This window comes from Eptatretus burgeri, chromosome 9 (genome assembly GCF_056783735.1).
Source record: "Eptatretus burgeri isolate ZD-2024b chromosome 9, Ebu_testis_v1, whole genome shotgun sequence".
NCBI classification, from domain to species: Eukaryota; Metazoa; Chordata; class Myxini; order Myxiniformes; family Myxinidae; genus Eptatretus; species Eptatretus burgeri.
This window is the reverse complement of record NC_140969.1, coordinates 17,526,628-17,549,690: the sequence shown is the minus strand read 5'-3', so window position 1 is coordinate 17,549,690 and position 23,063 is coordinate 17,526,628. Positions and strand designations below refer to the sequence as shown.

The following is a 23,063-nucleotide window of genomic DNA, read 5'->3' as shown; positions in this document are numbered from 1 at the left end:
TTTTTGAGCGCGACCCAAATCCGGGTGTGGTATAAATCTCGCGACCCAAGCTTCAATCAGCGTCTTTTTCCACGAAACATAATATCACAATAAAATCAGATAACCAGCGCTAATACATACTATATTAGTGCGAGAGGTGCAATTGCAGCTTCGTCTGCATCATGTCTTCGATGCGGGGCTCGATCTTGCTGAGCGCAATGCGCATATCGTGGCCAGGGTCGAGGCGATTTCGCGCCTTGGTTTTGATGACCGTCACTGCCGAAAAGCAATGCTCGCACAGATATGTGGTCGCAAATGGTCACAGAACATTCATGACTTCGGCACCGATTATGGGCTTTTCTTTCTTGACCGCAGTCCCGAACTCTCCAAGTAACACTTTGGCGTAGAGTTGTCGATGGAACTCGTCGTGATGCAGCTTGATGAACTCTTCTTGCAGTCCATGGACATCCTCAGACAGGTCGTCAATCTTAGCCTGGAACGGATTCCTGATCCATTGCTGGGATGCCAGATCTCTGTCCGGGATGTAGCAATCGAACTCGGTGATCAGGTTCTCCAAATGGTTCACCAGGATGGGCTTGATCGCATCGCGCACTCCAATCTCGTCGTCCTCCCACTCCTCCAAATACTCGTTCAATGACGGAAACGCCGCTGCTCTTCCGCGCTCCAGTTTCCCCTTCCAGAGCAGCAGCTTTTCCTTGAAGGCCGACAGTTTCTCGGAGCGCGTGATGATGATTTGATCCCTGCCTTGCATGGATGTGTTCAGTTCGTTTACTGAGGCGAAGACGTCGTTGAGGTAGCAGACTTTGAGCATCCAGGGCTTCTCATGGAACCGGATGGCATGGCGATGGTTCTTCTCGTTGAGGAATATCTGCAGCTCTGTGCGTAGCTCCACTACACGACACAGGACCTTGCCACGGGAGAGCCATCTCACACTGGAGTAGAAGAGGAGATGTTCGAATTCAGACCCGAAGTCAACACACATCTTCTCGAACAGGCGAAAGTTCACAGCGCTGGCTTTGACGAAGTTGACAACGGCGACAACCTCCTGCATCACTGCCGAAAGATCCAGCGACAGATGTTGCGCAGCAAGGTTCTCGCGATGCAAAAGGCATTGAAAAATTCCGACGTTCGGATTGACTTGCTTGACTCGTGCAGTGAATCCCTGTCAAACACCAAGCATCGTGGGAGCGCCGTCGGTGCACAGGCTGACACAGTTTTCCCAGCTCAGGCCTTCTTCTTGTTGGAAGTTGTCCACGACGTTGAACATATCGGCGCCAGTTGTCGTCGTTTTCATTGGCGTGCAGAATAGAAATTCTTCCTCAAAGTCCGTCTCACCCTCGTTCCTCCCGAAAATCATGAGCTGAGCGTCGTTTCCGACATCCGTCGACTCATCGAGTTGGTAGCTCCATTTTCCTGCCTTCTTCATGCGGGCCACCACCTGGTCCTTTATATCTAGCGAAAGATCGATGATGCGGCTGCGAATCGTGTTGTCGGATAGCGAGATGGACTGCATTTTCTTGGCCGCGTCGTCGCCACAGATGAGTCTGGCCATGTCCATGGGTGCGGGCTTGTCGAGCTGTTCGCCGATCGTGTGCGGCTTCATCTTCCTTGCGATGCGCTGCGCGACGAGGTAGGATGCCAGCGTCGCTTGCTTGGCGGCCAAAAGCACTGGATTCGTCGCCGGCTCAAACCGGCTCCGCTTCAGAGCCGCTTCTCGGCGCTCGAAAAACTCAGGATCCTTGTTGACGTGCTCCGCGTGCTTCGTCGCCAGATGCCTCTTCAGTTTGTTTTCCTTCAGCGATTCGTTGGACAGCACTTCGAAGCACAACACACATTGTGGCTTCACAGAACCACGATCACTGACAGAAGTGAAGCCCACATCCAAAAAATGCTTGCTTGTAGGAACGCTTTGCCATCCTGCAAAACGAAATAGGCGACGAGATCAGTCAGTGGAGTCAGTGTCAAGGCGAACTGACACAAAACACGCAACACAATGTGGAGCAGAAAACTGCGCTGCGCAGTCCAGCCAGCAAGGCAGATCACACAAAACAGCGTCTCGACTTGTCGGTCAGCCAATGTGAAGTGACCGGACTGAGTTCGTCACCTCACAAAATTGCTTCGGTTGCAGAGAGAGCGAGTAATTGGAAAGGCGAGCTGGCGAAATGATTGGCCTGCAGTTTACCGTTTGGGGCGGGTAAAAAGTACTGAACGGTACTGAACGGCAAGAGTAGGTAGAAACCCAAGTGTCGCTGCACCTCGGGCTGAATTATCGAGTGGAACGGTACCAAACGGTACTGTCCTACGATGTGGCGTTTGCGCGATTGCCTTTTACCTGCTTGATTTACATTAAAAAAAAAATTTGCCGGGATCCTCACGACCCATTTTTGGACCCTTCGCGACCCACGTTTGGGTCGTGACCCATAGTTTGGGAAACACTATCTTATGACCTCGTGCTTTGGAAATTGTGATGGTTGCTAGGGACGCTTTGGTTCCCTAGCAACAACTGAAAAACTTTCAAAATCGGTACCGTTCACGCAAAATCAATTCCAAAAGCCATTATCTCACGTAGGGTTATGAAATTTGGCACGAATGATCTGCTGGTGATGCTCTATCAAATATATTCCTGTTTTTGTGATATATGGGATACTTTACCCGCAGCGCCCCCTACAATTAGGGTATGCGCGGAAATTGAAGGCCCCTTCGCGACCAAGTGAGTGCATCGATACGAATGAAACTTTGCAGGTTCATGGTACTCAATGAGTACTACAACTTTGCCTCAGGACATATTGACCGATTTCGCTTAGGTCAGGGGTCAAAGGTCAATTGGTGCAAAAATCGATAATATGCGAGAGCTGGAGGTGCCTTCGTGCCAAATGCTACTCCTCCTAGGGTTATGGTCGGATGGTCATGAAAATTCACACTAATCGTCTGGAATACATTGTGCACAAACGATCGAGCCGGATTTTCGATTTAGATCTTTGTTCACCCACAGCACCCCCTCGAACTTTGGGGATTTCCGATTTCAAACCGCATTTTCGGTACTTTTCATTCAAATGGATACCGAGTAGTTATCAGAAGATGGAACTGGATGAGATTTGATATGCATAATCTTAAGGTGATTCCCAATCCGCGATATGACATCCATTTTGCTCTATATCTTATAGTTTCCATGCTCTGCGACCCATCGCCGCCTACCGGCTTGTATGTATGTATATATGTATATATATATATATATATATATATATATATATATATATATATATATATATATATATATATATATATATATATGTAATTGACATAATAGACAAACTTTATTCTTGTCACATTGCTCAATATAATCTCCATTATCTTCGATGTTGTCCTCATTCAGCGGTTAATCAACGTTTTGTTCCCGGCACAGAAAGCTTCCTTTTCAAGTGTCCGTGTCATGGTGGATGTGACTGCGTTCAGCTCTCATTCAGATGTAAGATGTCTTGCCCTCAGCTTGATGCATATTTTTATCCTCACGCCTTTTAGACAAAAAAAAAACCGGGTGGATATTGTAATCATCTCCGTCTGTCTGTCTATTTCTCCGTCCATCCATCACACAAAATAGTTGTGCAGAAATTCACTAAACTTGGAAGTTATGATCACCACATGGCAAGAAGATGCAGGAGCAGTGTCATTGTCCCTGCCCCCCTGGGGTGCTGTCAAAAGGTCAAATGCCAAAAATGACATTGTGGACACATTTTTTAACTTTTTAAATATAACATTGTCTATGCAATCAACATTTGGGGACACATGGAACATGTAACAATTTTTTGGATTTGACCCACGGTTGGGGTCACAGAGGTCAAAATGGAATTTTTTTTAAACTCAAAATTTGATATTGGGTCATTCCTGGTGGAACCTTTTGCCATCTTTCAACTTTGCTCTTGGTCAGAAGTGTGGGATTTGCGATGGTGCGCCATCGTTTTTGCTCTCGTTCTTTTTGTTTCTAAAATTTCTCATTGGATTTCATGTACATCTTCATTCTGAATAATACAGTACTATAATTTGAGGAGTGTGTGAGTGAGAGTGAGATATGTATGAAAATGAAAACCGAGATGTGTGTGTGTGTGTGCATATATGTTTAAATTATATGCAAGGCTGGCCAAGAGGTATGCACACTGACCTCTCAGCTTTCCAACCTAGGTTCAAATCCTGACCGAGCTCTAAACTGTGTTTCATCAATGTGGGTGCTGTCCCTTGGATGGTTGTTAAACCAGGTGTCCCGTCTTACAGCATTAGTTCATGGACGTTAAAGATCCCATGGTGTCCTTCGCAAAGAGTAGACGAGCTGTCTCCGGCACCCTGAACAAACTACAAATTGCTCCTCCATCCTACAGAGAGCCCTTCATCAGCAGCACAGCCACACCCTCAGCAATGATATCATTGCGCAGCCTTGTGCTACAATATTGTTGTGAATTCCGCCGGTTCGACGGCCCACGCACGATCGCTTACGGCCAGAAAACCACCGAAAACCACTTCCACCGAAAACCAGAATTGCAGTCATAGCTTCCGGACAACTCCGGAAACCGCTTCAGGTGCCTTAACACACCATAAATTGCCAATATTCTGTCCACGTGGTTTAGGGTTAATCGCCAAATCTCGATATACCTAATTATCCACGCAGATAGAAGTACCGAGAATTTATACCTCAACGGACCTTGAGCGGGGCGAGCTGTTACCGTGCCCGCCCCGTGCGTGACCCGAGCGGAGATCACCAAGGTCCGTCGGTCCAAATGAACACTTTTATTGGCTTTAACAGCCTGCTAATTTCCCAAGCGCGCCGTGGATGTCAATGGGAGGAATGGACGCAACGAGCAGGTTTACATTTAAACAATGGGGCATTTATTTTTACCTTCGCATTCTGCGAAAGGTTATGTTTTGGTCGGCGTGTATTTATTTATTTATTTATTTATTTGTAATTTTGTGATTCGTATAACTCAAAAAGTATTAAACCGAATTGCATGAAATTTGGTGGGATGATTGGTTATTATCCAGGAAGCATTCAATTAGATTTTGGGATCGTTCGGTCAAAGGTCAAGGTCAAGGTCACGAAAAGGTCAAAATCGTCTTTTTACGATAACACGGTCAATTTTTATTCAATTTGCATGCAACTAACGCCAAAATGTTCAGAATTCAACATCTCATCTTGTGATATGCAATATGACACAATGACGCCCATACTCTTGTTACCGGTTAGGGGTCAAAGGTCAGATTGGTCACGACCTTGAAAAATATGCGGTTTTTGTCATAACGCGGTCAATTCTTGTCTGCTTTACATGAACCCAGCACCAAAATGTTCAGAATTTAATGCCCAATCTTGTGACACAATGACGTCATAACACATGTCACCGGTTGGGGGGGGGGGTCATGCCCTTGAAAAATATGCGGTTTTCGGCATAACTCAGTCAATTCTTATTCGATTTGCATGAAACCAGCATCAAACAAGATTACCTTCTCTTGTTGAAACGTTGTATTCACCGAGCTTGCGAGTGAAGACTCGCCAAAACGACGTGAGTTGATTGTTGTTTAGTCCGTAGCCCCCGAAAATTGGGGGGGGGTCATGACATTATAGATATGTGGTTTGTGTCATAAGACCATTCATATGAAACCAGTTCCCCACACTCATACCAAGAACAAAAAAAGTAGTGGCGGCGAAGGTATGCGCTCTATGAGTGCCCGTTCTAGTTAAACAAGCAATCGATGGAGGAAGGGGACATGACACGAGAAAAGCCTACAGCCGATGTATATTCAATTATGTACAGGCATGCACTTAACCATCATTTCTACTTACAAAGACAAGGTGCCACAGAACAGACTTTCATACAAAAACCCAGAAAAGAAACGGGCCCATTAGCCTTTATTCGAACCTGGAGCCTGGATGACCGAAGGCTCGCGAGAGGCCGTTCAGGTTACCTGGCCACCCCTGGTGACGGCTCGAAGACCTTCGGGTCTGCGACCCGTGGTGTCTCTCAGGCCTGGCCCTCGTGTCGCAACGCCCAGTCGCTTGAGCGGCCGAGCGGCTTGAGCGGCTGCTTGGTTCTCCTCGGTGGTCTGGCTCTCATCGCAGCCTTTCGTCGGGCCTGGCCGGCGATGCTTTCGGAGGAGTGAACGGGTCCTTGCTCTTTTAGAGTTTATGTTCTTTGTGACCCGTCCACCACCTCAGCGACGTCGCTCGACTGCCTTCAGGGCTGTTTGCCCGGACCACCAAGCTCCGCCGCTGTCCCGTCGACTGTCGTCCCAAGCGCTTCCGACTGGCTCTTCTCGCCCGGACTCCGACGAACTCGCCGGACTCCACCGCAGCTGGCTCAAACTGGCAAGACTCCGGAAACTTTCTGGCAAACTCTCTCCTCCCACCGCGACTGGCCGCTTTTTGACTGCGTCGAGCTCCGCCATTTTATTGGTCTGGCCGAGCCGCCCATTGAACTCTCACCCGAGGCCGGGGCTCCGCCCACTCTTCACCTCTGACCTCTCACCCCTCGAAAGCCTTGCTGGAAACCCCATGTTTGACGTCACTGGTTTGTTTCGGGAAAGCCCTCCTGTGATCCGAATATGGTAATTGGCTCGCGCCACTCCCGTTCGCCGGGGCGCATAATGATGGTTGGTGTGGAGGTGGCGTTGTTTGTTGTAGGATGAGGAGATGACGGTTGCTGTTGTTTGTTCGCATTGTTTGTGTAGGACGAGGAGATGATGGTTGCTGTTGTCTGTTCACGTTGTGGGAGATGATGGTGTTGCGATGTTTTAAAATAAAAGATAGAAAAAGAATAATGGCTACCTCAAAGATTCACAGCCCGGCACACGAATAATTCCCCTTTACACATCGGTGGGGATTCTAACCTGAAACACATACTTATCGAAATAACTGATCTCTGGGGAACCTGTATGATGTTTTGTGAATTTCCACAACCGCAACACTATGAACGAAGAAGACTTCCATGCATTATTGAACTGCTGGCCAGAATGAGTGGAAAACTGACGGTTGTATTCTGGGTGTGTACAGGAATATTGAGGGAGTTAGAAAAAAAAAATCAGTCCCAGGGGTTCAAGGTAGGGGGAAGACCCCAATTCGGCAATTCTCTCAATTTGAGTATGTATGATATAATGTCACTCCTGGTAGGAGTTGGTATTACAAGTAATGCTAAGACTCCAATTCTGGGAGAATGGGGGAATTATCTCATCAGTAATGAAATTGAAGATCAAACACTGTATCGGAGTCATCAGAAGGAACCCAAATAAGCAAAGAGCAAAGATGGAGTCATCAGGAGGGACCTGGATAGCATTGAAGTTTCTGCAGCTGCTATTCCTTCACCCTCAAACCCATCCAGGTTCAGCCAAGTGAGTCTTACAGAACAATTTGTAAGATATTGAAAGATTTCACTTCGTACTGTTTTTTTTTTTTAACCGGATAGACATAAATTGACTAGTTGTTCGATATTCACCATTAATTTAAAAAAGTTCTGATGTCCTCTTGACGAAAGCTTCCTGCTTTGAGTTCATGCTGTTTCCTACTTGAGCCCATTATTTTAATTCCTTAAACTAAACAAATTGTGTGACGTACTTGATATCTCCCAGATATCATGAATCAATGGTTCAGCGTGCATGTATATCTGTGATCATCCAGACCTCTTACTCATAAAGTTACAAGCTTGGTGACAAATTCTGTGATGACTCTCATCTATTGAAATGATATTAAGTGAATACACTTGAAAGTACTGTATCCATAGCTGGCATGCAGGCCCCCTGCTTTTGGCTTCATCCCCCCTCAAAACCCATCAAAATTGGTCAAGTACAGATCTTACTGGACCTGGAGACCTCAGGGCATGGGTAGAGAGGAGCATTTCTCTTTTACTTCTTTTTACTCTGGGGGCAGTGGTTTGCTGCAGTCTGTTGGCAAAGGTTGTTTTTTAAAAAACACAAAAAATACTGCATACTTAATTTGTGTGTGGCACAAAAAGAAAACTCAATGAATCGTGATGACCATTCATGCTTGAAGGGAAATACTCTGCCTCAGCTGTGTGCCCTGCTCACAGCAATGGGGAACGCTGCAAAGAACGATGGCTGTTTGAACTGATCCCACGTCAAGCAGAAATACTACAGTGGAACCTATTCAAGTCAAACTCCAGTTACTTAGGCAAGTGGTGAATACTTGCCATGTTCACACCTTTAAAATAAGTCATGAACACACACTCACAGGTTTTCTGTTTCTGCATGTAAAGGTAAAATATTGCAAATTCATAGCTCAGAATCAATGTCACCCACATGCAGTCTGTGCTTCTGTCAAAGCTGTCTACGGTGAGTGCGCTTGCACTATAATGAAACACCAATTTAACGACATGTCAAAATCGTATGACTGCAGGCTCAAAAGTATAGGACAGGTGCGTGCAAAAGTACAGTGTACTGCGAGGGTATAGACTAGGATGAAGGACTAGATGCAAGCTGATGATGGAATCTATCAACGTAGTTGACAACATATCCTTCATTTTCTCCAACGGACTCGTCTCAGTTCATCGTTTCAGATTCAGACCGGGTCACTCCACATTGAACACGTTGCTTCTGCTCTCTCAACAATGGTGGAGGCTCTCAATGTCAGATATGAGAAAAGGGCTGTCAGATATGTCTCTCTGGACATATTTTGAGCATCTGATAGTCTGGTACCCCACCTTGCTCTCCAAACTCTCTACTTTTGGTATCCAATGCCAACTCCAGTCTTGGCTTTTTGATTTATATGGACCTATCACTTTCACATCGCAGACATATCAGTGACTTATCTGTCTTCAACCGCTTTCTTTCTGGTCTTTCACTCTCTGCTCTTTCCGTGCTTTGTCCTCTGCCCCAGGTTTCCGCAGGGTGCACAACTGTCCACGGTTCACCATCAACCCCGTTCTGGTGAAACTCTCAAAATACAGAATCACTGTTCACATGCACTTATTCGTTGCTCTTTTTTCCCCACCTGTAGAACCAACTTCCACACTCTCTCCAATCTTATGCTTCCCTCCAGGGCTTCAAGACAGCTGTTCACCACCATCTCAGATCATCCCCCCATCCAAAATCATGATCTTTTACACTCCATTAACACCCCCCCTCCCCCCAACTTTTTCCAGGTTTCTCGTTTTTCCTTCCTTTGAATTTGTTTCTGTATCCATCCTTCCACCAGTGTGTCCTTCTCTATCCCTCTGTCTTCCCCACATCCCTTATTTGTCCAAGTTTCTCTCCATTGTGTCCCTCTGCCTTGCTGTAGGTGTGTTCCTCCCTCTCTCCTTTCACTCTTCCTTACGTTCACCACCGATGGTGGATAGAAGTTATGTTTTCACCTCTGTCTGCCTGTCTGTTTCTATTTGTTTGTTTATCTGTCTGAAAAAACATCAGAATGAAGATGGTGAAGAAAAATCAGGATATCTCAATAGAACGGACGGATTCGGCCGAAACTTGGTGGACAGGTTGCGTGTGTGGCAAGAACAAGCGGATTAGTTTTTTTTCAGGTCCGGATTCAGATCTGGCCTGTCAGTGGGATACAAAACATAAACTGTTCAACCTGGTGGAGGTATGCGCTCTACCGAGTGCCGTTCTAGTGTATTTTGTTCTGTTACCTGCTGATCCATTCTATGTTCCTTGATATTATACAAAAAATCCTGGAGGGCCAAAAATCAGACATGTGTGTCTTACACTTCCATGAGGATGTTTGCATGTTGTTCAATGTTCCAACAGAATTTTGAAAAACATCTGGTACTATTTCAATAACCAATGAGAATACAATTTAACTTTCTCAAAATCAATTGCCTTCACATCTAGATTTGTATATTTTGCTGAATGGAGGGTTGATTTTTTTTTTCCTTCCAAAATCAGGTCCATCAGCTGATGACCGTGGGCCTGACCTCTCAACCATTGCCCGTTGGCCACCAATTATTTATATTGTCTCCCGCCCCTCCGACAAGGTCGGAGACTGACATTAACATGACCTCTGTCTGACTGACCGACCACCCGTCCGATTATCCATCCATGCACCTTTGTGTCCGCGATATTTCAAAAACCGTTGAACACATCGCTTTCACATTGCAGATATCTATTCCTCGTGACATTATCTCAACCTGCTTAGATCACGTGCCTGAATGGCTGAATTATGTTGCCATGTCAACCATCTCAATAACTTGGCTTGTGTACGCAATATTTCAAAAACCGTTCAACATCCAGCTTTCATATTACAGATCTATTCCTCATACCACGCAAAGGCGGGGGGGGGGGGGGGCGAGAGTATCAGCTCCTTGTTGGTCTTGATTCCAAAGTGAAGGAATGCTCCAAGTTTGTTATGAGGACCTCCTATGAGAGAATGAGACCCAATGGTAAGGAGTTATTTTCGTTCACTTTGCTCTCATAATCTTATTACAATCCCAGTGTCAGAAAAAAATCAGTTATTTCCATCTGGTTATTGTGGCCTGTAATCAATATCGTTTCAGTACAAATGTTTCTGTGATGGTACAAGTGTCTGCTGTCCACTACAGAGTTTCTTTTGTTTTTTTTTCTTATTTGAAAAAATTGTTTACAGAAATCTTTCTCATGGAGGAGCTAAACGACAGAGGGCAGCAGGTTCACAGACTGACGGAGCACACGAGTGGGTGTGTGGCAGAAGGGAATGTAGCCAGATGGTTGAGTGGGGGTGAAGACAGTAGAAGAGATCAGAGGGTAGTACAGGAGAAAGCATGAGGTGATGATTGGAAGCACCCTTAAAGGTCTGGAGGGAGGGGTTTGTTACAAAAGGTGTAGGTAGTAAGTTCCACGGATGATTGAATGGAAGGGGTGAAGGAATCGAGGTGAGCATTCATCTTGGAACTTGGGAGAGTAATCAGGTGTGAGATTCTGGAAGAAAGTGTATTGCCTGGTGGAGGGCAGAGGGGTGAAGAGGGTCAGAGGAGCTTGGCCAGGATATGGGAACAAAACTTATCATTGTTGGATTGAAACTAGACAGACAGTTTGCCATTTTTGTAATTTGAGCTGCAACAAAAGTAGAACATTTTTCTGACAATAATTTTGGGGCAACAGGTGATTGTATTAAAAAATATAATTTTTGTTAGGATTTGAGTCATGCTCCATTTTCATTGGGAGCATTTTAGTGCTCATTGCAAGTTGCCCTCAGGGCATTAAGTCAATCAAAATATGTGAACTGGTGTCACAGTTCGACCAAACTAGATTACCTCCTCATTGAAGGTTATTAATGACCCAGATGGGTTTCAACTAAAAATGTAATGGGAATTCTGAGACAATCTTCGGTTGACAGGTTAGACTCCAAAATTATTAACACAACTGGCATGGATGGAAGCCATAACTCGCTGAATGCCAGTCCATGTACTGATACCACCCCGTATCATGTACCAGGAAACAGTCCGAGAGGATGGTGTAGAGGTAGCACATTCCTTTTTGAGCCATCTCGTCTGATTTTGATTCCTGGCCTGACTATAAACTGTTGTATTGGTGCTTTGCAGACAGTGGAAAACCTGTGCTGTCCCCCCGATGGACATCAAGTTGATCTGTCTGCTAGCTTTAGCTGGTGGGTATTTAAAAATCCCATGGTGTCTTTTGCAAAAAAAAACATCCCGAAGTGCCGTCTGCACCCTGGCGGCAACATTCCAAATTCCAGCCTAAACTGCGGGTAGCAAGTGGTTGGATCTCCTCGGATATTCCTTTACACTATATATTGTTGCGAATCTGGAAGCCATGATCACACTCAACATTCAGGTCCTTTAGCTCAGTTATTTCGGTAAGTATGTGTTTTATAGATAGCTTCCCTTCCCTTGTCTAATGGGTAAATCAGTGTAAATGCGCTGTGATTTATTTTAATAGTTAGGAGTTTTATCAGGATGCTGCAAGCGAAGAAAGACAACCCTCCCGCCCCGGGATTCTCCGCACGCTGAGGAGGGGGAGGGGTCGAGCATGCCGGAGCGTGAAAATAGAAAGCCAGGAGAAGCGAAAGAAGGGAAGAGAGAGATGGAAATAGCGGCTTATTCTTGGTTCTTGGTCAGTGGTTCATCGGGAAGGATCGGCGCCTCGTCTCCCTAGCACGTGTTCCGGAGTGCGAGTGGATCCGCCGGAGCTCGAAAAGCGATCGCGGCTCGCGGTGGTTCGATCCAGCTCGCCCTCGTCCTCGCTGGTGCCCGGTCCAGTTCTGCCCAGAGGACCTGGTCCTCGAAGACCGTACGAGGCGGAAAGGTCCAAAATAGACCCTGGGCTCAGCTCCACTATCCTCTGAGCTGAAGGCTGAAATAAAGGCGTCAGCCACCACTTCGCGCGTGTGTGTGTGTGTGTGTGTGTGTGTGTGTGTGTGTGTGTGTGTGTGTGTGTGTGTGTGTGTGTGTGTGTGTGTGTGTGTGTGTGTGTGTGTGTGTGTGTGTGTGTGTGTGTGTGTGTGTGTGTGTGTGTGTGTGTGTGTGTGTGTGTGTGTGGTGCCAGTCAATAAGTAGTGAATTGTATAGGTGCCGTGCTGTACATACGTGCCTTGAATATTCGGTTTAAATCTGCTCTTCTGTGTTCCCGAGTTCCCCATTAGTGTATAAATAAACCCCGTTTATTAAATGTATCAGCTCGTTTTGTGTTTCTTACATTGGTTCGACATGACGCGTGATTGAGAAGTAGTTAAAGCTGTTACGGCCTAAGGGGACATTTGGACCGACGGTTCTTGGCGATTCAACCACTCGGCATCACACACGGAACGAGCGCGCTAAGCGGCTCGTTTTCATACGAGTTCTGTCGAGGGTGAAATTCCCCTGTAGTTGGACCACGTGGGTATTTAGGTAAATTGAAATTGGCAATCGACCATACCCCACGTTGTCTATCCATTGGCGAATTTCGGTCCAAAACTAAGGACCCGTCGACTCCGGATTTATCCGGGGCGACGATCTGAATTCTGGGCGATCGGTCGAGCCGACTTGCGGCTCCATCCAGCGGATGGATCGCGACCGACGTCCCGGCCCCGCTACAATATTACACGGCTTGCTATCTCAGTTCAGTTGCTGTGAGGGCAGCAGATCCTACACTGGAAACAATGTCACTCACCCAGGAGTTTGCATGTCTTCTTTGAGTCGCCATCTTCTGCTGCAAAGGGCAACCCTAAACCCTTGTTTTTGCTTTTGTCACCGACACCTTTTTGCGTTTTTTGTTGACATGGTCTATAGCGGAGCTGCACACACAAATCACACATGTGCTTGTACACGAGACAACGCGGACACTGATGGTGGACAAAGTGACTGCCACTTCCCATTGCACTCTGGGTACCAGTGATGCCATCTTTTCTGATGACGTCGCTTTTCTCTCTGCACGAAGCGGGGCGATTAATCAAAGGAGGAATTTCCTCTTCCCCATTGATGCCAACCGATGATTAGGGTTTGTCCGTGTTCTGTCCTTTCCATGCTGATAATACGATTCCTTTCAGGAAACTTTGATGCAGGAGGCCATAAGCCCCATCAAAGCCTGTGCTGTTATTACCAATGTATGATGTTTGTCTGTACTCTATCCTTTCCAAATGCTGACTGTCAAGCAAGAAAGCAGCACAAACGTTTTTTTAAGTCTTCGGTGTTTCTGATCGGCCGAAGTTTGAACCACCGACGTCTAAAACTTCCAATGGATGCTCTAACCACTACACCATCGAGTATGACAACATTGCAAAGTGGTTTTCATTTTGGATAATGATCATATTCCAACCTTTTGAACATGTGTGATGCTTACCCATTTCACGAGATTTAAATACCCTCAAAGTAGCGTTAAGAGGACAGTACTTTTAACACTTTGAACCCGAGCGGCCGTTTTACCAGCTGCTATTCAAGCCTTGATATACCCAAGCGGCCGTTTTACCAGCCGCTATTCAAGCTTCGATATACTTGAGTGGATGTTTTACCAGCCGCTATTCAAGCCTTGATATACCCTAGCGACTGTTTTACCAGCCGCTATTCAAGCCTTGATATACCCAAGTGGCCGTTTTACCAGCCGCTATTCAAGCCTTGATATACCCAAGCGGCCGTTTTACCAGCCGCTATTCAAGCTTCGATATACTTGAGTGGATGTTTTACCAGCCGCTATTCAAGCCTTGATATACCTGAGCGGCCGTTTTACCAGCCGCTATTCAAGCCTTGATATACCTGAGTGGATGTTTTACCAGCCGGCATTCAAGCTTCGATATACTTGAGTGGATGTTTTACCAGCCGCTATTCAAGCCTTGATATACCCTAGCGACTGTTTTACCAGCCGCTATTCAAGCCTTGATATACCCAAGTGGCCGTTTTACCAGCCACTATTCAAGCCTTGATATACCCAAGTGGCCGTTTTACCAGCCGCTATTCAAGCCTTGATATACCTGAGCGGCCGTTTTACCAGCCGCTATTCAAGCCTTGATATACCTGAGTGGATGTTTTACCAGTCGCTATTCAAGCCTTGATATACCTGAGGAGCTGTTTTACCAGCCACTATTCAAGCTTCGATATACCTGAGCGGCTGTTTTACCAGTCGCTATTCAAGCCTTGATATACCTCAGCGGCTGTTTTACCAGTCGCTATTCAAGCCTTGATATACCTGAGGAGCTGTTTTACCAGTCGCTATTCAAGCCTTGATATACCTGAGCGGCTGTTTTACCAGTCGCTATTCAAGCCTTGATATACCTGAGCGGCTGTTTTACCAGCCGGCATTCAAGCCTTGATATACCTGAGCGGCTGTTTTACCAGTCGCTATTCAAGCCTTGATATACCTGAGCGGCTGTTTTACCAGCCGGCATTCAAGCTTCGATATACCTGAGCGGCTGTTTTACCAGCCGGCATTCAAGCTTCGATATACCTGAGCGGCCAATTTATCGGCTGCTATTGAAACCGACATATACACCTAGCAGCCATTTTACTAACCGCTATTCAAACCTCCATATACCGAGCGGCCAGATTTTTCTCCATGGAGCCCAGGGTGGGGGGAGCCAAAAGTCGAAGGAGCTCATGGTTTCAAGGGTTAACCACTACCATAGGCTTGAGCATATAATGTAGAGAAAGGTAGTGTTGTAGGTCCAATAGAAGAACACGTGTACTATTTTACAAGTAACACAACAATTTGGTTGAAATAGATGTTGTTTTGGCTGCACACTTAGTGGGCTCTTTTCCAATCCAACAGGATGTGTAAAACTGCCGACTCCATCTCATATAGCAACACCCGTGGGAGGCAAACCTTAAACAAAAAGCACACTAATGCCTGAGTTGGCACTGACCCATGAAAATTGGAGGTAGTGTGACTGTTGACTCAGCTCCACATTGCCTTCGGCACACACCTGTCCATTGGTCAGCCTTAATATTATTAATTAGATGGCAGGATGAACTAGAAGTTTGCACACTCCCCTCTAAGCTGTCTGGCTTGGGTTTGAATCCCGACCTCGCATTTAAACTGTCATTCCAGTGTTTCACAGGAAGGGCGATTCATCAATGTGTGTGCCATCCTTCCGATGGACGTTAAGCAGGATGTCTCGTCTGCTGTTGGCATTAGTTGGTGCCTGGTGGATGTCAAAGATCCCACGGTGACTTTCGCGAAGAGTTCATGAGCCATCGCTGGCACCATGAACAAATTACAAATTCCTGCCCTAACCAGCAGAGGGCGTTGCATCAGCACCCTCAGCCAATGATGCCACCCCACAGCCTTGTGCTTCCCACATAAGAAAAATTACAATCTTAATATTTCAATGAATAAATTAGTAGTTGCTTCAAAAGTTATCGGAACCAGCCTGACGTTCGACTAAATAAGGAAAAGCAGGAATTTGGAGTTTGGCCAGGGTTTGGCCGATAGCTCATGTATACTCTTCGCAAAGATCAACGTAATTTTTCAGGAATTAAAAAGCATATCAGGGTGGCTGACAATGTGAAAAAGGTGAAGAAACAATGGAAAGAATATTGCATCACCAACATTTGTTGTTTAACTAGCAAAGAACAGTTTGGATGATATTCACAAACGTTACCTTACCATTGGATGTGTTGGTGATTGCTGCACAGTGATTTTGTTTGATAAATATGGGAAAGAAGAGTTATCAGACAAGTTGCACACACAATACATTCAAGTGATTTTGCAAAGCTTCTGCCCATTCGATTAACTTCCACATTATCGTCTAATTAACCCATCTCGGAACGGCTAATTAAGTGTTGGACATGAAAACAAACAGACCCCAAACCACTGAAATACATCATTGTTGGTTTTACTCATCAGGTTCATGCAATCGGAACATTGTCGAAGATGAAATGACAGTAAATGTTTACCTGTGGATGATTCTCAGTCAGGTCAGGCCAGATTAGATCTGTGACTTACTACAGGTATCATGTAAACCTGTACTAACCTGTTCCATGGTCGGGTTGCCGGCAGTGCTGGATTAACCATGAGGCAGACAAGGCATGTGCCTTAGGGCGAGCCAAAAATTATTTGCACATTAAATATTTGTCTTTTTTTGTATTAAATATTTTGTTCTTGAATCAGTTCATCTTTTGTCTGGGGTCCATTTCCATGAGCCCGAGATCTCATTAAAAATTTTCAGGCCATTCTCTAAAATTTCAAAATGTGCCTTAGGGCCAGCCGAGGCTTAATCCGGCACTGGTTGTCGGCGACTAAACCGTCTCCCCCCACCAGGTTTTTTGGTGAGGAGGGTGTTTGGATATGGACACCCAGCAGGATTAAAAACAAAACCTGTCAAAGGGCAGAGGAGCTCCTTGTGAGCCAACGGCCATCCATATCTAGTGCCAAACTGTGTCTGCGGACGTTCTCCTGCAGTTGGGTTACTTCTTATTAGGAGGTTGGTGGCAGGATTTGCACTCCGGCCACCGTAAAACCCTTCATTCTTTAAAACACAAAAACGCAAAGAAATCTGAAAACCTACTCTGTGGGAGTACCTCCTGTGCAGCTTCTGTGGGAGTACCTCCTGTGCAGAGCAGGGCAGCTCAGCAGATGACGGGATTGGGGCAAAGCCTTCGGGACCCCCAATCTTTGATGATAGTTGGGAAAACACGGGGTAACATTCCTGGGTCAGATTGCGGGAGAGTGTGTCGGAGTGGTGCTGAGGTGTCGTCAACCAGACGGCGGTCTCCTTGGGTTAACCTGAGGCGGTCCCTTCGGGTGGGTGCCTGGAATGTCCTATCCCAAAGAGAGCATGATCACCTGTCTCTGTTATCTGAGCTCAAGCATTTGAACATCGGTATTGCAGCTCTCTCTGAGGTTTGGAGACTGGATTGTGGTGAGATCATGGGTGGTGATTACACCTACTATTGGTCTGGTCGCTCTGATGGTTACCATTCCCAAGGAGTTGCTGTAGCTGTGTCCAATAAGCTGACCCCAATGATAATTGAGGTAACACCGGTCACCGAGCGTATTATGAGACTAAGGATTCGTCACTCTGAAGGTGTCATTTCCCTGATCTCTGTTTATGCTCCGACTGAGGCGAGTGATTTCACCGTGAAGGACGCATTCAACGCCACGCTCGAGTCTGTGGTTGATCAGTGCCCCAGACGAGATACACTTCTAGTCTTGGGGGATTTCAATGCTCGACTGGAACTGATAGGGATGGTTATGAGGTGTGTTTTGGTCTCCATGGGTCTGGAACTGTGAGCCAGAATATCACTAAGTTCCTTGACTTTGCAAGAAGTCATGGACTTAGGGTGGCCGGTTCATGGTTTCAGCACCCTCAAGCTCATCGCTGGACATGGTGTTCCAACGCTGGCAGTGTGGCAAAGGAGCGTGACCATGTCCTCGTTGATGGTCGCTGGAGGATGATGCAGAACTGCAGGGTCTACCAGAGTGCTCAGTTCCTCAATACTGATGACGAGCTTGTTGTAGCAACTCTGAAGTTGCACCTTAAATCCAGGAGAATGGTACATCCCAGCCTAGGCTGGATGTTTGCAAGCTAAAGGATGAGAGGGAGCTGAGGAATTTGCGAACAAGCTGAGTGGAGATTTGGGGGGGGGGGGCTCTGGTGCTTTGGGAGGTCCTGAAGAGTTGTGGAGTGCCTTCAAGACCACCATCCTTGATGTTGCCGGTGGATGTCCTGGAACTCACCGTAGGGCAAAGAAGAATTTTGTCTCTCAGGTCATTGGATACCATTGACCAGAGTTGCAGGGCCAGGTTGAATGGCAGAGCTGAGCTGTTCAGGGAGCTGAGGCGTAAAACTGTACGTGCACTGAGGGTGGATAAGGAGACCTTTGTGCGAGGAATCTGTGAGGGGGTAGAGCATCACCAGTAGTCAAGTGATTCTCGTCCTGTTTACAGGGGAATTCGCACATTGCGTTCATCCAAGCCCATCCCTCAGTGTACTGCAGTTAGAGCAGAGGGTGGTAGGCTCTTGACAGAGGAGTCCGAAGTGAAGGCCCGTTGGGCCGGTTACTTTGAGCGGTTTTACCAGGCTGATCCACCAGCTGTTGAGTTGGACGTCAGGCCTGTCACAATCCCTGTTGCTGACCCTCCAATCAACTGTGGTCCACCTTCGCTTGTGGAAACAAAGGCTGCGGTGAACCGGTTGAAATGGGGTAAAGCTCCAGGGATCTGTGGCATCCATGCTGAACTTCTCAAGGCTGGTGGAAATGCTGCACTCGCGTTGTTGCATGCAGTTCTGTGTTCTGCCTGGAACACAGGCATCATCCCAACTGACTGGAAGAGGGGCCTTGTTGTCCCTCTCTGAAAAGCGAAGGGTGATCACCAAAACTGCAACAACTACCGAGGGGTGACGCTGCTCTCAGTGCCGGACAAGGTCTTTGCTCGGATAATTCTTGATAGGGTTCGCCACCATCTGCTTGAGCACCAGCTTCCAGAGCAGTCAGGCTTTACACCAAAGAGGTCAACGATTGACCGTATCCTTGCTCTTCGGGTCCTCACCGAACGCAGACGAGAGTTTCGGCAGGGGCTGCTTGCAGCCTATGTTAATCTCTGTAAAGCATTCGATTCAGTGATTCGGGATGCCCTCTGGGGGATTCTTGGCCTTTGTGGGGTGCCACCAAAACTGATCGATCTCATGTCTGAACTCCACTCTGGTACTGAGAGTGCTGTGAGATGTGGTGATACCATCTCTGACTTATTTCCAGTTGTTACTGGAGTTCGTCAGGTGTGTGTATTGGCCCCCACACCTTTCATTGTTTGTATGGACTGGATTCTGGGGAGGATGCCGGAGAGATCAAGCTGCTGTGCATCATTTGGGAATGTCATGATCTTTGACCTTGATTTCGCAGATGATGCAGTCATCTTTGCGGAGACTTTAGAAATCTTTTTGGGGGCCCTCGAGGTGCTGAATGAGGAGTCGGAGACACTGGGATTACGGGTTTCCTGGGTCAAAACTAAGATCCAGGCTTTCAATAACATCTTGGATGCTGCTGTCCTGTCTGTGTCTGTTTGTGGTGAGGATGTTGAGGTCGTGGAGAGATTCACTTACCTTGGCAGTGATATTCATGTCTCTGCTGGCTGCGAGTCAGAGGTCAATAGCCATCTGGGTTGGGCCTGGGGAGTCATGGATTCACTGGATAATGGGGTGTGGCGTTGCCGTTACCTGTGCGGGAGGACGAAAGTCTGACTCATCAGGTCCTTGGTGCTTCCAGTCTTGCTCTTTGGATGCGAGACTTGGACTCTGACCAAGGATCTGAGACGGAGACTTAATTCCTTTGGTACCAGGTCTCTTCGGAGAATCCTTGGCTATCGCTGGTCGGACTTTGTGTCCAACGAGCGGTTGCTGAGAGAGACTCAAATGAGATTTGTTATCCGCATAGTCCGTGAGCGTCAGCTGCGGCTGTATGGACATCTGGCTCGTTTTCCTGATGCTGATCCTGCTCACCAGATTCTCTCAGTGAGGGAGTCTCATGAGTGAGGAGGCCAATGGGCCGACTACATGCCTCGTGGTTGCAGCAGGTTTATCGGCATCTCAAGGAGATGGGGATGGGCCAGGCATCTGCCGAGTGGATGGCCAGACGGAGACCCCTGGAGTACCGGCGGAAAGTGGACGCAGCGACGCACTTCTCTGGCGCATGCTCCCATACCTGACCTGACCTGTGGATGATCAGGTAATTATATTGAGCGATGTTGGGTAAACTACAGGGGTCGGTTATTGAAAGGATGTATGTTGGTTGTGTATTACTGGAATTGCATGATGCTAGAATACCCAGAAAGCTTGGTGTTGGCTTCGTGATTAGGGTGGCTAGCTTGGGACCTCAGGGTCCTGAGGTTGAGCCCCTGTTTTCTGTTGAATTTACATCAGGTAGGGTTGACTCAGCCTGTCGTCCTTCCGAGGTTGGCAAAATGAGTACTGAATGCAGCCCGAATAAGAAATGTGCTTCATTGTTGGAACTGGCAAAAGATGTACCTGATGGACAAATCCCAACAGTTTACGATCATCAAAAATTCCACAATATCTTCATGATGAAGAGACTTCTTAATGCTATCAGCACAAAACAGGAATAGACAGATGAGTCTGAAAGTTATGTCAGTTCTCGGAAATCATCCAGGCAAGGATCAAGCTTGACATTTGGAGTTTGAGGCAGAATGCATATTTTGCTCGAAAGCCAAAAACTTCATTTGCAGACAGAAAACAAGAAAATCCCTTGTACAATGCCAAGAGCTGCGAGCAGATGTCAGCATCAGAAATGCAGCTATGAAGAAAATGGATGGTAGATTGCTTACTATTGTCAACAGAGACCTCGTCGCAGCAGAAGGGCACAATCATAGGTTGTGCTACAGATCCTATACAAGAGAGGAAAAGGCTGCCAGCAGTGCGACACATGACGAAGACTCCAATGATGAAGCTCAGTATGAGACGGATCGAAGTCACTCACACAATGAGATGCTCCTGTTTATCAGGAATGAGCTTTTCACCAACCCCCAGGTGATACCGATAGTCAATCTCACACTTAAACTGGTTACATCGATTAAATTTCTTGTCATTGTACAGGTGAAGGACTCTTTTGTGAAGCACCTCCGCCGACGGTGAGAAAGTGAGTTTGATGAAGCCCGAAACATCTTCGCTAATGAGAAAGGGAAACTTCTTCTCTATCCTGACAACTTGTCACATACTGAGCTTGTCAAGGCCTACTGGATGCTGAAAGTGGAGCTGCAAACCTTGAAATCTCTCACTGCAGAAGCCCTTCAGGTGAGAGTAGATGTTAAAAAGCAATATTTCCCCAAAGCCTGGCCACCACTGGTGGTGGAAGCAGAGGAGGGTAGACCCATCATCCCATAGTGTGTCTACCTCTTTCTACAATACTTGCTGACAGGTACTAAGGACAGTAAACCCATCATCCCATAGTGTGTCTACCTCTTTCTACAATACTTGCTGACAGGTACCAAGGACAACGGCCTTGCATCCCAAAGAGTTCAACGGCTCGTAAGCTCATTTGGTCATGACTTGATATGTGCCACTCATCATGCCAAGACAAAGCCACCCAAACACATCATTATGCCATTTGCAGTCAAGTCTCTGACTTTTAATGTAGGGGTCTTTCAGCCTCTCAACCAACTTGGTCACAGTATATCCTACTCCCACATGCAAGAGATTGACACAGCTCTGTGTCTGCAGAAGCTCTCAGTGTCAAAAGATGATGTTGATCTTCCAGCAAACACCCATCCTGGAGTTTTCACGACCCTAGTCGGGGACAACGCTGGCTGACTTAAGGAGACCAGCAGTGGTGAGGGGACATCCCACAGAGCCAAACGGAATTGCTATCCAAGCCAAGGCAATTGACATGCAGCCAGCTAAAACATTGCCTCTTGTTGACAAGACAAAGAAGTAATTCACCACCGATGTCGCCCACATACAACGATGGACAAAGAGAGGGGCCACCACAAACTGAAGGCATAGACATTAACTCTGCCATTGTCCTGCCTGTCAGATGGAAGAACCTCATCTGGGTTATGGCCCTTCTTGCAACACAAATGTCGACTGTCAACAGTGCTGAATCACTCACTCACCATCAAACAATCCTTGTAGCTATCCAAGATCGTATGTATATTTGACAAGGCACTGTATGAAAAGGCTGCCGAGATAATATGGAAATATTCTGAGAGGCGAATGTCTATTAAGGGTGGGTACATGAAACAGCTGATTGCAACTACTAAAGCCGCTGTCACACCTTGACGTTTTAGCCAGCGTATGGCAACGTATCAAAATGTATGTAAAACGCTGGCGTACGCTGAACTATTGATGTTTTTTTCCAGTTTTGGGCGTATTCATAACGAGTTGGACGTATGCATAACGTATTAGTAACGTACACAGAACGTTTCGATAACATAGAGATAACTTATACCACCGAATGCTTAGTGTGTTGTCGGTGTTCACAACCTATGCCCAACGATAGTCTAACTTATGCATAGCGCGGCAGCGTATCGCCGACGATCACGTGGCGTAGCCTTTTAAAAGGCTGCGGCTCGACGATTCAAATCATAACCGCAGGAGACATCGAAGTGTCAAGCCGCTGTCACACCTTGACGTTTTAGCCAGCGTATGCCGACGTATGAAAAATTTGCCGAATATGCTGGTACACGTCGAATACGTTATGGGTAAGTTTTGTATACGTTAAGAGCACGCTGAAGCATGCTGGCATACGTCATTGTACGTCGACAAATTTTAAGCATGCTCAAAATTTTTCGACGTATGCCAGCATATGACGCACACGTTCCGCATGCGCTGGCCATAAGTTGAAGGCACATTATGCGATCGTTGACACACGTCGACACACGTTATTTGTAAGTTACTCATAAGTCGAAAAACGTCGAGGTAATGTTTAGCATACCCGAAACTTATTTCTCACCTATGAGTAACGTGCTTTGAACCTCTGTGTAACGTATCTCCAACGCACATTGATGTATGTAGACGTATTTGACGTCTTCCGGACAACCACAGAACGTACTGAACGTGTTACTAACTTACAGCTACCGTATAATGGCGTATTGGCAGCTTTTAGGGGAATTGGTATATAAAAATGGGGTTCACACAGGAGGAACCCGTCAGTGTTCCAGACTCCATGGTTTTTTTTTTTTCTTCGGCATGACGGTGATGTTGACACTTCGATTTCTAGTGC

At 46.6% G+C, this 23,063-nt stretch overlaps 2 protein-coding genes across 2 annotated transcripts; both read right to left on the bottom strand.

Moving 5' to 3' along the window:
• Nucleotides 1-298: 298 nt before the first annotated feature.
• Nucleotides 299-1,051, bottom strand: LOC147019632 (protein FAM200A-like). The gene has a single exon (XM_085893759.1). The coding sequence runs from the start codon at nt 1,049-1,051 to the stop codon at nt 299-301; it is 753 nt and encodes a 250-aa protein (XP_085749885.1).
• A 114-nt stretch (nt 1,052-1,165) lies between these two features.
• LOC147019631 (zinc finger BED domain-containing protein 5-like) lies at nt 1,166-13,302 on the bottom strand. Its single transcript, XM_085893757.1, has 3 exons — nt 13,291-13,302; nt 13,072-13,195; nt 1,166-1,917 (listed from the first exon to the last, which is right to left on the bottom strand). Exons 1-3 carry the CDS (start codon nt 13,300-13,302, stop codon nt 1,166-1,168), a joined length of 888 nt encoding a protein of 295 aa, XP_085749883.1.
• Between the last annotated feature and the right edge of the window lie 9,761 nt (nt 13,303-23,063).